Raw genomic sequence first — 14,994 nt, 5'->3', positions numbered from 1 at the left:
GATCGTGGCTCAAGAGTTGGCAGTTCATCTTGTAATTGGAAGGTTGCCGGTTCGAGCCCCAGCTTGGACAGTTTCGGTCATTGTGTCCTTGGGCAAGACACTTCACCTACTGCCTACTGGTGTTGGCCAGAGTTGGCGCGATATGGCAGCCTCGCTTCTGTCAGTCTGCCCCAGGGCAGCTGTGGCCACAACTGTAGCTTGCCTCCACCAGTGTGTGAATGTGAGAGTGAATGAATAGTGGAATTATACAGCGCTTTGAGGTTCTCGAAAAGCACTATATAAATGCAATCCATTATTATTCAGACCCCATCAGGTTCTGCACTGTTTCAAAGCATGTACTTTTAATCTTACATGAAAAATAGCATTTTCCTCCATGCATTCCAAGTTTAATAACCCACAGAAGTGTTTTTATAGACCCTTTGCTGTTTGGTGAGATGCGTCCCATTTGCTTTGTTTATTGCTGATATGCAGAACCTGACTGCAGACTCGCTGTGGCACACTTAAGGGGCTGGAGACACTCTGTGTTAGGGCTGCTCGATTATGGCAAAAATGATAATCACGATTATTTTCACTGAAATTGAGATTTCGATTATTTGACGATATTTATTTAACAATAACAATGTATTGAATAATGACTTTAAAGATTGTCAAAAAATAATATAAAATAGTGGGCAAATACTGATAACAGTGCAAATGTTTGCAATATAAAAAAAAAAGAAAAATGTAAACATCTATGTTTAGTGAACTTTGCAGTGTTGCTCTGTGGTGCAGCTACGACACTGTAGCAAAGTTTAGACACTATGTCTACTTGATCCACGTCTGACTCCGCGAACCCATAATGCTTCCAGACCACTGAAGTTTTGTTTTACCTCTCTTTTCAACCAACGGCAGTCACTCTCCTCTCCAAATAACTTCTGCTTAGCTTTCCGAGCTTCCCTCGGGTCCTCTTAATTGTTGTGACACGTGTTCGAAATGCAGAGAGGTGCGCTCGATTTGCCACATGGAGCAGCGCGAGAGTAAAGCACGAGGGAGGGGCTAATAATCGGCTCAGTCATTTTTAATGATCGTTGAAAGCCCAGATCGTAATCGTAATTAAAATTCGATTAATTGAGCAGCCCTACTCTGTGTATCAAAGGGTTCACATTTTGGACTGCATTAAAGCAAAAACACTCTCTGCAGACCTCCACAATAAATCTGTGGTGAGTCATAGATCAGGTTAAGGGTCTGAAACCATTTCTAAGGCTCAGAGCGTTCCCAGCAGCACAGTGACCTTAATAACAGTGAGATGGAAGAAGTTTAAAACTCTCAACCATGAGAGGTGACTGAGAAGCCAAATGGATAGAGCTCCAGAGCCTATACCAGCTTTCTAAAAACACATTTCACTTTGTCTTTATTGGTTACTGAGTTTAGATTAGTGAGTAAAAATATCTGTTTTAGTCATTTTAAAGCTGTTCCTTGAAGTCGACTTTTCTCACATGTAGCAGTGTCAGATATGCTGTCATTACCGGAAATATTCTGTGTTGTTCAAACAGCAAAATAAAAGAGGAAAACAGAGACATGAAGACAGACAGGCATACAAACACAGTCAGGTGAACATCAGAGGTCCTGGCAGAGAGTAAAGGCTCAAAGGAAGAAAAACCCAAAATAACAGAAATAACCTAAAAACCATAACTTTATTTATAAGTTGTAAAATATTTGACACTTACACACACACACACACACACTGATTTCTGGACTATCTGCCGAGTAAACAGTCCTCGCTCTCCGTATTTACCCTCTCTGCACAGCGAGTTTTCATCAGACTGCTGATCTGTCGGGTTAATGCAGTCTGTGTTTCTGGCCCACGCCAAGTGTGCAGATAAGACCCAGAGGGCAATTTATTGTCAAGTTAATCACTTTAAACGGTAAATATGCAGCGTATAAATGGCAAATTATGTGCTAATGATGGAGCGCGCCAACTCAATTACATCTTAATTGGGTTGATGTGACAACTCTCAGCATTTTCCAGTATAAGGTATTCATCAACAACTTTGTGCAGCCGCCAAGTGATATTTACTGTGCATCTCTCAGTTTGGATCAGATGTCAAGTGTTCATATGGAAGCTGTCGAGATGAGTGCTTGGTGGTTATTGTGCACATTTTTCATACCAAGCAGATTTGATTCCACAATTTGCTTCTTTTTTTTTGGGGGGGGGGGGGGGGGGGGTTATATTGAATAAATAATTTTTCTTGGACAAAGTAAATTTTGTAGTTAGTAAAGCTTGTAGATGATATCACCTATTGCGTCAGTATTGGTGTGTTAGCCTCTACCAGTTCGTTTATATTGGAGCCTGAAGTTGCTTTTTATGGATTGTTTACCGTTCAAGTGCACTGCACAGACATGGCTAATTAATGCTCAGTAATGGATTAATTGAATCAAGACTAAAGCACTAAGTTGTTGGACAGTGGGTTCTTCGCTGCATTTTATGAGCCAGAAAATTTAAGAAACAGTAAAAAGGTCCAGTTTACTCACCTGAAACGGGGCTGGGTCAATAGCAGCCTAATCAAAGAAGCTTCTCCCTGGGCACTTCCTCCAACTTGTCTTGGGGAACACCAAGGCCTCCCCAGGCCAGCCGAGAGATACAATCTATTCAGCATGTCCTGGGTCTGCCTCGGAGCCTCCTTCCGGTGGAACATGCCTTGAACACCTCACCAAGGAGGCACCCAGGAGGCATCCTTGTAAGTTGCCAGAACCACCTCAGCTGGCTCCTTTTGATGTGGAGGAGTATCACCTCTACTCTGAGCCCCTCCTGGATGGTTGAACTCCTCACCCTATCTCTAAGGGAGAGGCCAGCCACCCTTCAGAGGAAGCTCATTTCCGCCGCTTGTATCCACGATCCTGTTCTTTCGGTCACTACCCACAGCTCGTGACCATAGGTGAGGGTAGCGATGTAGATCGTAACGTAGCTTATTACCAGCTATAACTCCCATACACCCTAAAGTATCCTTGAGAGGGCAAAGAGCTGGACCAGTGTCCTGCAACTGGGACGAAAACCATATTGTTCCTCCTGTATCTGAGGTTCGACAAAGGGACGGACTCTCCTTTCCAGCACACTTGCATAGACTTTATTCATGTTTTACATAAATTTTAGATGCTTTACACTTTAGACTGGTTGTAAAAGTTCTCCAGCAGCTTGCAGGGAGACATGAACCAGTAATAAATAATGAAGCCCCAAGGAAATCATTCTTTTCAAAGCCACTACACTACACTGTCATTTTTACCTTTGAGATGCACATATCCAATAATTTACACATATTTGAATTTTGGTGCTGCTTTACATTTTTGTCTGTCTATGTTTGCAAATTTTTCTAAACAAAACACTCCAAAGAAGCCTCTCGTTCATGCTCGCTCTCAGTCTCCCGCCTGGTGTTAAACTTGTTGAAATGCCTTTTTTGCACTTACACTAACATAATGTGTTGTTGTCACATCAATTTATGTTATTTTCCATCTCCTATTGCTTTCTGCTCCACTTCATGTGTGAGGAGGTGAACTCACAGTGAGACTGTGAAGACTCGCACTGAGCTGAAATTAATTTTTATTTTCTTTTTCTTGATCCTTTTTTCTTTCAGTGTCTCACCGAAACTTTATATTGTTGAGTGTATTTATTGGTTAGATTATATTTTAGTAAGGTTTTTAAGTCACTTTTGATGTTGTTTGATACATTTTAAAGGATTCTCACTCTCTTCCTCACAGTGAGGAATACAGCTGGTCTCAGATCAGTGCTTACTATCAGCAGGTAACCTGTTGTATTGGAGCTGGAATAAGTTAGATTCTTGGATCTTTGCTCTAAATGCCACTTGACCTGCTCAGATGTTCAGATCTTAGCAGCTTTAATGTAAATGACACACATTTGTGTGGTGTCTGGGAAAGAGCCAGTCTCAGCAGAGGAAACATGAGCCACTGCTGTAACAGCTGAGCTCACTGAAGTCCTCTTCACTTCTTGTAAAAACTCAGAGGTGTTGTAGCAGCAGGCTTCGCTAACACGAGTTTAACTCCTGGGAAAAAGTAACAATGCTGATTCTCCTTTCCCTCCAAGGTCACGGAGAGACAGGAGTCATCAAACAGCTTAATCTTCTGCATCTCATGAAGGTTGTTTTAATTGGGTTTGTTGGCGATACAAAGTTCAGTGACTCACAAAGTGCAGTGACAGCAGGACTCAATGCATGATGCTTCAAACTGTATACAAATGAGTCTGTCCTTCCGGCCATCTGTCAGAGCTGTGTTTGATCATGCTTTATGAAATCATGCAACATCACAGGATGTGAGCTGGATAGCAGACAGTATGCAAGCGAAATCCAGTAATAAGTAGAGAGAGAGAGAGAGACGCTGTTTCCTGAATCTTTTGTTCTTCTCTTTGTGTGTGACTCTCAGAGATGTTTTTATGGACTCGGCTTCTTTGCCTGCTCTCTTTCTGGGTTGTTTGCATCACTGCCAACCTCTGATTAAAGACTTGGATTTGAACTTGTGCTCGGCCTCTAAATGTCCTGCATTTGGGCCCTTCCCTCTGCATTCTTTACAGAGCTACTTAGAAAGCAGGACGGTGACAGGAAATAGATGCTGTGTGTGCAGAGGAGCAACAGATTAGCTTCCAGGTGTTGCTGAACAGATGGGGGCTTATTTTGGTGATCTCCTTACCACCACCTCTAGGATTTCTTTGTTGGAGGTGTTTTTAAGTAGAGTCTGAACCCTGAAGAAGAACTCTGTAGTGCCAGAACAGAGGAAAGTAAGAAGTACTGCCATCATACACATATCAGGTTCCCACTCATAGACTTAACTGACGCAAGGCACAAGGTGTCTGCTAACTGTAAATGGAAAATATGTTGGGAAACAGTTTTTTTGCAGCAGATAAAAAACTAAGTACCAGAATTGTGACATTTACTCCTTTGTGGTTACACAGAAACGTGACGTGGCCACATCAACAATCAAATCCATTGTTAAAAAGCATCGATGCGCCAAAAGACCACAGAATTTTTTCCATGATGAAGAAAAACAACTTCACGCCATCTAAACAAGTCAAGAAGACCTTTGATGAGGCAGGAGTATTACTGTCAAAGTCTACAATCAAGAGACCCTTGTCATGGTCTGGGTGAGTGGCTAGGTTTCTCAGCCTGCAGGTGGAGCCTCAGCAGTCCCTCAACACACCTGTCACTAATTCCTTGGTTGTATCTAAGTCCAGCGTTCTCAATGAATCATCGCCAGATTATCTGCTAACTCTTGTTAGTGTCATGGTCCGGGTGTGTGCCAGTGTGTCTCCCTCCGAGCCGGCATCTCCACCCCTGGGAGGGGCCTCAGTGTTCTGCTGATTGCTCACACCTGTGGGTAATTTAGCCGGGGACTCATAAGGCCAGCACACTCAACCTCTCTTCGCCAGATTCTCAGCTAACCCTAGTTAGTGCAGGCCACCACCGTGATTTCGCACTCGCTTTGTGAATTACCTTGTCTCATCGTGTGTTTCTCTCATAGCCACACCAAGCTGCCAAACACTAATCTCTGCCGAAGAGCTCCAACCCGGACGCTGGACCACCTGACAGTCCCACAGGCTGTTCACCCGAACCACCTGCCTGCCTCCCTGCCTCCACGCCAGGAATTTCGGACCACACACCCGGACCACTCACCCCTCCACATCACCACCGACCACCCGCGGCAAGTACGCACTACGAAGGAAGATTCAGAACGAACAGCTTATCCATATTTCTCCTGAACCATGAACGTCTGTACTCTATTTACAGTGACTCTGACCCTTTCCCTGGACCCAGTGTGACTCTCCCTCCAGCCCAATCCCCGGAACTGCTGTTTCCACTGACCAAGACCAGATTGCTTACTTAGCCCAGGCTGCTTAAGACCCCTTTGATTCAGTTGTGGCACTTCGCACTTGTTAACCTCACTTTCCAGTTTATGAACACTTACTGAGTAAATAAACATCGTCTCTAAAACTACTTACGTGCTGTTCGGCGTCCTGCATTTGAGTCCTTTCACCTTTGAGGCCGTGACAGTTAGAGCCAAGCCACCAAGTTCAAGTTCTTGTAAAGTTATAAGGGTCTAGTGAATTAACTGTTATCTCCTGTGCTTTAGCTTTCCTCGGATCACCCTTCCATGTCTAACCATTAGTAACACTCACCTGGACGCTGGACTCGGAATCCACCACAGCCACCATCCTTGCAATTGTGGTTCACTATTTCGCCTCCCTGTCTCAATCACTTAGATCCACCAGACTCTCAGGATTAATGAGTACTCACCAGGACCTTGCCATCAGCTTCTCCCCCCACGCCACAACCGGACTGTGGAGAAGTAAGGCAAAATATATTGGACCTCTCACCAGTGAACCGCCTGACTCCTCTTTCCCTCTGTTTCCGTGACTCTGTTCACCAGCCCAGAACCACAACTCATTGCATGTTTACCTGTTCTTAGTTGTAAGCACCAGATTCCAGTCATAGTTTGCTCGTAACATTTAGCATCCCTAAGAGTTTTTGAGTAATAAAGTTTTCACATCCAAGCCACGTTAACCGCCTCCGTCTGAGTCTGCTATTTGGGTCCACTCTCTCGCTCTGGCCTCTCCACCATTACATGCTTCTAAAATGGAAATACAGAATTTACAAGAAGATGCAAATACTTGTTTACACTCAGGTAAGTCTGGTTAGACTTCATTAGAAAACATGTAAAGAGTTGCACAGGTCTGGAGAAAATTCTTTGGACAGATAAAACCAAGATGAGCTTGTACCAGAATGATACGAAGGCAAAGGTCTGGAGAAGCAGTGAACCAGCTAATTATGTGAAGAATATGACATCATCTTTCAAACATGTAATGTTATAACATGGGCATGAATGGCTGCTGGTGGAACCGGATCACTGGAATTTAAAGGCAGAAGCTGACAGAAGCAGCGGGTTGTGCTGTGAAGTGTTCAGGGCTGTACTCTCTGCTTAGATTCAGCCAAATACTGTAAAACTGATTGGACAGAGCTTCACAGAATGGATGAATAATGACCCAAACAAACATTGATCTGAGGCCCAGGAGGCATCCTTGTCAGATGCCCGAACCACCTCAACTGGCTCCTTTTGATGTGGAGGAGTATCACCTCTACTCTGAGCCCCTCCTGGATGGTTGAACTCCTCATCCTATCTCTAAGGCAGAAGCCAGCCACCCTTCAGGGGAAGCTCATTTCTGGCACTTGTATCCAAAGTCTTGTTCTTTCAGTCACTGCCCACAGCTTGTGACCATAGGTGATGGTAGGGATGTAGATTGACCGGTAAAGAGCTTCGCTTTTACACTCAGCTCTCTCTTCACCACAACAGACTTGTACAGCTTCCACATCACTGCAAACAAATAAAGGAACCCAAGAGTTTCTCAAAGGAAAGAAATGGACAAGTCACTCCCCTGATCTCAACCAACAGAGCAAGTTATTCAGGTATTAAATGGAAAACTGAAAACAGAGACACCCACAAACAAGCAGTGCACCAGTGGTGGCTGCAGCAAAGAGCATCTGATGTCCATGGGTTCTAGACTTCAGACAGTCACTGAACACAAAGGATTTCAACCAAGTATATAAAAAAAACGCTTCTTACATTTAAAATTATGTTAGTTTAGCCATTTCTTTTTAAGAAAATGGGGGATTGTGTAGAAAAATGTCTTTAAATCCTAAACATATCATGGCATACTCTTGTTAATTAAAGCTGAAAGTCTGCACTTCAGTCACATCTTGAATGCTTGATTTAAAATTTTCTGTGTTGGTTTACAGAGGCAAATGTAGAGAAAAGTGTTGCTGTCTAAAAGCTTATTGAGCAGACTGTAGCTGAAGATGCTGTCTGGATGAATAATTATTGACTGACTGGCTGCAGAGAGACAAACATGCACTGAAACAGTTTTAAAGATGGGCTCTTTACGGTTATCTGTTCCTAATGAGAAACGGTGTCCAGGTCACTAGTCTGACACTGAGGTTTGTGGGGTCTTGTGTGATCGATGGTTACGTAGTCTGTGAGCTTCGACTGTGCATCAGGCGACTGTTATGAACTCTCAATTCTACCAATGTGTCTCAAAGTAAATGCGATGTAGAGTCATGTAGTAAAACGGATCCAGGGCGGGTTCGGGTTGGAAACAGAAGATCGCCCAACAACAACAATGCTGCCGCCGCGGCAGCATTGTTGTTGTCTTCTGTTTCTGTTGTTTGTGTGATGCCGTGTGATGTCGAGCCTGCAGGGGAGTCTCGGGTGTTATTTTTAGCGGTGAATGGTTAAACGGAGAAGCTTGACTGACTGAACTAACCGGATTATCTGCCATTCTTGTCTGGATTTCGTCATAGTAGGATTCAGTGGGAGACGGGCCGTCTGAGACAATTCACCCAGTGACGCCGCAGTAATCTGGAAACCGGCATCCGCACATTTCTCCTCTGATTAAAATCAGCCCAAATCACAAGGAACTCCCATTTGAATACCAAATAATTTCACCTATTTTCTTAAAGTGCCTGAGACCTGACAGAGACTCCTGCTTATCTCTCCCTTTTATTTTCATTTTGCTGCCATGAATACAGAGCGGAGTATCAGCTGTGAATATTTCAGTATTTAATCAAATGTCAGAGTGCATTTAGTCTGAGCCCTGAGAGGAGGGTTTTTCTTTAAATGTAATGCGGTGATAAGTGGAGCTGGATTTTAATGTGCAAAGTGAAACTTTTATTAGCAGCTCCCTGAGAGCTCCTCGGCTTTATTAGATAAAACAGCTGAGGGGGATGGAGGAGAGATTGGCAGACAATGCTACAAGTGAAGTGTTATCACTGAGAGCAGAAAGGCTTTAATGGACTCTGAGCTACTGCTGGACTCACTTTAAATGAACTACATCAAAGTCAAGCACAAAGCAAAGTACATGAAGTAAAACACATGTGCTACAAAAGCTTCAGAGTCCAGGTCAAAGCGCAACACACCAAATAATCAACAAGAGTACCAGATTTTGTGCCTCAGAGGACCAGAACGTGGAGTCAATCACTTTGTTTTGTTGCAGACCTGTAGCTTTATAATGAGTGGATGGACTGAGTTTGAGTCATCGCTGCAGCCGCTGTGATGCCAGCTATTTTGAAGCCTCGGCCGAAGTGTTTTTGCTGAACTTTTTGAAAGCAGGTGCCACGAGTCCAGAGTGAACGTGATGCTGCACGGTTTCCTCGTCCGTCCGCTGACCGATCAGGACTTTGATCAACAAACTGAGGAATGACAGCAGGCTGGCTAGTCGTACAACTCAAATATGCAGCTCAGCATAACAGAAACCAGTCCTTGTGTTTGACCTCAACGCCGTCGTGTTCGGTTTCATATGGACTAACTTTGTTTTTAGGAGGGATTAGGTAAATAACATGAACAAATACTTTGCCTTTTATTTTTTCTTTAATATTTTTCTTATATTTTCCTTTTTTGTGTGGGTGAGTGTGGGTGTGTGTGTGGGGGGGGGGGGGGGGGGGGGTTACAGCTGCTAATCCCAGTGCTTCAGTCTGGCAGCAGTGAAACACACAGGCTGTGTTGGACAGTAAAACAGGCACCGGATTACAGATTAAAAGCAATTTCTAATCTTCTTTTGCATGGCTCTTCAGATATGGCCCAACTTTGCAATGTCTGAGCTCCAGCTGACCTACAATAAGCTAAGACCTTCAACTTTCCACCATCTCTGCTCATCACAGAGGTCACCAGAAGACATCAGAAGCCTCGCGTATGAAAGTGCACAGGCTGTAGGTCTTCCTCAAAGCCAGAAGTTTTATTTTACTCCAAATCCTCAAAGAGACACAATCCCTCACCCCCTCGCTCCCCCCAGCCGTTATCCTCACTCCACCTTTCATCAGTCGGGTTCACCTGAAGGAAAGAGGTTTGAAGTTCACAGCCATTCGAAACAGTGTGAAGTTTTTAGGTTTGGTTTCATGTGTTAAAGTCGCATGAAGTTTGGTTTAGTGCTGCAGTGTTTGGATAGAGCAAAGTAAAGGCACCAGTTCAGGAAAATAAAAATGCAAACAAGTTACTGAACAAAGATTTGGTAATTAATTTTTCTCTCTTTTTAAGCAAGACAGTCTAAAATAATCTGGTTCCAGCTTCCTCAGAGTGATTTTATTTTTTATTCTTTTTGGTTGCTGGATGGGGGGGAAAAGGAGATTATGATCTGTCAGCATGTCCTTTGGGAAAGTTTCATCTAATTATTCACTCATTAAATATTAAACCATTGTGGGAGAACTAAAAGAATTAGATTAGTTTAAGCCTTTTATCTGAGTAACATGATGACGTACCTGACAGTGTTTGCCTGCAGCTTCTCCAGTACGACTGTATTTTGTTGGTTTTATATTGTTTTTATAAGATGGACATAAAAGTATTTTTTATATACTGTATTTATACGTGTTTGGGTTTTCTGTTCGAGAGCAGAAACTTGGATGTGATCACAGTTTGTGTTTTTCTAAAGTGAATATTAACCAAATGAAACTAAGTAAAGGTCAGCTAATTAAGAAGAAAAGTTTTTAATTGAAAACTGAAAATTGCAAAATATGTGTACACATAATTTATTCATTAATCGGGTTGGGAAATTTAATAAGTAGTAAAAAAAGATTTTTGTTTTAAAGTGGGTTTACTTTTCATATTTGTTGTGAACACAGGGATTTTAATTGTTGCGTTAGTGATAACAGCGTGTTCATGTTTTTCAGGGCTTTGAATGTCACAGTAATTTAATGGAAGAAAATACAACAACATATAAAGAAAACTATTCACATATGTTTGAATTACAACAATGTGTACATAAACTTCATATGGAGGCTCTGTCCCTCTCTCTGATCTACAATATTGTTTTCTCTTTATCCAGAGTCAGATTTCTGTAAACGGCTTCTTTACAGGCAGATTAAATAAGAATTTTCACATCAGATGTTTGAGAAGTTTAATATTAAACTGATCCATATTCTAAATGAACTCTATTTATTAATTAAGCAGAATATAAAAGTAAAAGTGCTACAGATAAGATGGCAAGAAGGAATTTAAATGTTTTAAATGAGTTTTATTTTGTTGGCAGAAACATCATAGTTCAAGTAAAAGAGCAGAGTCATTAAAATGTAAATTTTTTTTACTGTGTTCAAGTAAAACGACTGATCTTATTTCTTCTTTTCATCCCAAGGCTCTGCGTGCTGTGCAGTTTCAGCTCTCTGATCTAAAATCATCTATTTTCATGTGTCGGAGTCAGATTTCCTGCACTTGTGGAACAAACATCATTTGTCTGGAGCTTCCTGGGACTTAAACCCTGAGATGGCATAAGCTTCTGGACTTATTGTATTTGTAACAAAGACATGAAAGTACATTGAGCGGAGGATTTAAGTATTCATTTATTCCTCCGAGCCCAACAGTTGTCATAGTTTTGTGCAGCTATCAGGTTTTTGAATTGAAACAATGAAGTCCGGAGACAGAAATGTGCAGGAAACCGCCAAACGAAACAGAAAAACATCAGCAAAGACTCAAAGGTCCAGCAACCTGAGTCTGTGCAGACATGTGATGTGCTCGTGAGGACCACTCGGAGCGGTGAGGCCTGCAGGATGCCTTGATTGAAAGCAGCCGGGGAACCATGGCACGGCGTGTCCGGCTGGGCCAGGAGGGGGTGCGTCGAGCAAACTAGTCATTGTGGTTGACAGATGCCCCCAGAAAGCCACTAACAGGATGACGCCTGCGCTGCGAGGGCTGCGAGGTAAAGACGGATTATGTCTGAGCAGTAGATAAACAGATTATTCCAGAAACAGTGCCTACTTTTTTAACCTCGTCACTCTTGCCACACTTTGCAGCAGGTCCTGTTCTGGATCGGTTTACGCTTCCACACGCATCCTGGAATTCATCGGGAGCGTTTCAGCAGCCGCTCAGGGTCCCCCGAATGACACGAGGTCGACCCACGCCCATGATCTCCACCTGAGTCAGAGGAGCCCCCTCCTCTCCGCTGACACCTTCCCTTGTGCTGCTGGATTTACTTTGACGTTCATATTTCAGGAGACCGTCCTTCATGATGCTTTGGGCATTTGGACTCGCTCTGCTGCTCGCTGTTGCTCCGCAGGCTGCCGTGATTAAAGGTGAGCCTCGTTGGTTCGCTTTTTATTCTTTGCAAACAGAGAGGTTAGATATGAGGGTTTAAAGAGTAAGGCTATCTATACTCGTACTAAACTTGGTCACAATGTGAAGCAAATTGCGTAAGTACTTACGATTGCGTAAGTACTTGGCTGTGAAGTTATCGTGGAATTGGACTGTCACTTTCCCCCCGAGGATACCAAAAAGGCAGTTTAAATGCATGGTGACATCGCAAGAAGTTTGCCTTCCTCCATTTATGTGTGTGCAAACATGTCCTCAATGCAAATGGAAATGCAGAAACAGATAATGGCAGTTCAGTAGATTCATGGCTGGCGTGCTGACAGCTTCACAATTTGAATTACAGCTTTCTCTCCTCACTTATTCAGGAAAGAAAGAAAGCTAAAAATCTGACAAAAGAGGGGCTGATAATCAAAGTTATAAAACAAAGTTCACCTTCACTTCAAAACATTTCTCAGGCTGTTTATTTCTCCCAAAAGCAGCCCGATGAATTACAACCCTCACTTTGACTCATGCTATCCTAAATTTATCTACAACAAACCTCTTGTTTAGGAGCATCCTTTTGGTACAGCGAGTGCTTCCAGTTTTAGTGTGTGTGGGCGCCTGAAGGAGAGAGTCGACCCTGAGCAATGACTGTAAGGCAAACACTGAACTCAGCTCTGCTCCATGCAGCAGATAAACACAAAACAGAGAAATGCTGAAGGACTCACACAGATTAATGTAGGGAAAGATCACGGCATGTGCCCAAAGTGAATGTGAGGGATAGGTGGAGGTTTAGAAACAAGAACATAGAGAGAATCAGAAGAAAAGGTCAAAAACATGGAGCTACATGCAGCACCAGACAGCTTTATAAAATATTCAACACAAAAAGGTTTTATTGGTGCAATTTGGTGGTGGTCTCTTTCTCAGTTCAGTCATTAGAAACCTTTAGAAACATTTCTGCATCGCTCACAGGTTTAATATCTTTAATTAATCCGTTTCTGTTTTTCCTGATGTTCCCTTGTTTATTAATAACACATACTGCATCATTTACAGGTATTACTGCTCCTTCAAACTGAAGCGCAGAATTAATGTCGGCAGTGATACGGAAGGATTTAGTCACATTAATACTGCATAAAAAAGCACATCATCAAAATTAACCTGGACATTTTCAACACTGCAGCTTCTTTGGATAGAAAACGGTATCTAATGAGAGCAAACTCAGAAGTGAAGTATTTAAATACTTTTACATCCCACATTCCCAGTCAGTGCAGACAGTAAAAGCTTTGGTGTTCAGAAGATGTCAGGATTCATAAATTTTAACAATTATGATGTTTACAGTTAGAAAACTAGAAAAAATGTGCATAATTTACAGTTATAAAATCTTCTGATTCAGGCTGACTTTAATGTCCAGAATCCATCAGGTTCTGTAGGATACTGAGGATTTAGTCACATTAATGCTTCATAACATATCTTGGAGACTTTCTTCTGCACTCAGCTGTAACGCTGCAGCTTCTTTACGATTTATTTTCTTTGCAAAAAATGTCACGCATGTAAATATGTTATTGTCATCTATGTATGTTGAACTAAAATAAACTTAAAGGTCTGTAAGAAAGAAAAAAAATGGGATAAGTGTTGTGTAGCAGCATGTTAGGAAGTCACAGAAAGTCAGTGTCTCTAGAAAGATCATTTAATACCAGCCTTCAAACTGCTGACACTTCGATACTGATAACCTAAAACCTTTCAGGGACTCGCCTGTAAGAACACAAATCTCAGTCACAAATCTTGATGCCTACGTTGTTGTGCTCTGTAGTCATGTCCATGACAATTTAATATAAAGATTTGTCGAGTGATTATTGTGTAACTAACCGAGACAGCCAGAGGGGAGAATGTAAAAATTAGCTGTGGTGATAAAACAAGTCAAACTAAGAACTTCCAGACCTTTTACCCTCTGAATGAGACCACTGAGGGAACGAAGTGTGGATCCAGTCTCCTCATATCTGGGCAGTGATGTTAGAGTTTGCATCTGTGTCTGCTGCTTACATGCTACGAACATGCTGCTCACATGTTGCTAACACGCTACTAACTTGCTGCTAACATGCTGCTAACACGCTGTTAACAAGCTGATAACACACTACTAACACGCTGCTAACATGCTGCTAACACGCTGCTAGCATGCTGCTTACACGCAACTAATACAGTGTTAACAAGCTGCTAGCATGCTGCTAACATCCTGGTAATATGCTGCTAACACACTGTTAACAAGCTGGTGTGGTGTCTGAAAGTTCAGGTTTATCTTATGAGCTAAAACACAAAAACTGTAAATCTGCCGGTTATAAAATACTCTCTGACTCTGTTTACCAGCTCGTAGCCATGAAGCTGTGCGTTTGCTTTCAGAGCACATCTTTGATGATGTGTCCTGTGGAAGTAACAACCTTTTTTTTTTTTTAATTAATCCTGTGATGTCACTGCTTTTCTTTCACTGCTTTCTCATTTTTCTGCAAACAGCTGCTGTCATGTGAGAAGATGTTTATTATAAATCAATTTATATTTCAGATGTTTTCTCACTATATATATATATATATATATATATATATATATATATATATATATATATATATATATATATATATGTAGTGAGAAAACATCTGAAGTGAACTGTTTCCTGTGTGAGGAGGTATTGCGGTGGAAAATATCCCAGGTCGGGATGTTTTTCGCTGCAGCATGAAATTCTTCTTCATCATGTTCTTCTTGGGAAACATGGTGGTTGCCAACTGTAAGACATTTGTTCTATAAAAGTGCTATTTGAAGACAACTCTGGTAATAAATGTGATGTAGAATATTGGACATGATATTGGACTCATACAGAAACATTAACCTGGACATGTGTACATTAGGATGAGCCAGGGCTGCCCT

The 14,994-nt window shown here is 42.1% G+C and overlaps 1 protein-coding gene across 1 annotated transcript in view; it reads left to right on the top strand.

The window, feature by feature from the left end:
- The first annotated feature begins 11,376 nt into the window (after positions 1 to 11,376).
- Positions 11,377 to 14,994, top strand: part of LOC146502146 (uncharacterized) — a 65,139-nt gene continuing 61,521 nt past the window's right edge. The window contains exons 1-2 of the mRNA XM_085133605.1: positions 11,377 to 11,713; positions 11,808 to 12,086. Of these exons, the coding sequence (XP_084989731.1) occupies positions 12,020 to 12,086 (67 nt within the window). The 5' untranslated portion in view covers positions 11,377 to 11,713; positions 11,808 to 12,019. The remainder of the gene's footprint in view (positions 11,714 to 11,807; positions 12,087 to 14,994) is intronic.

This window comes from Neolamprologus multifasciatus, chromosome 15 (assembly GCF_963576455.1).
Source record: "Neolamprologus multifasciatus chromosome 15, fNeoMul1.2, whole genome shotgun sequence".
Classification (NCBI taxonomy): Eukaryota; Metazoa; Chordata; class Actinopteri; order Cichliformes; family Cichlidae; genus Neolamprologus; species Neolamprologus multifasciatus.
Note: the sequence above shows the minus strand (reverse complement) of the source record. Positions and strands in the feature narration are given on the sequence as shown.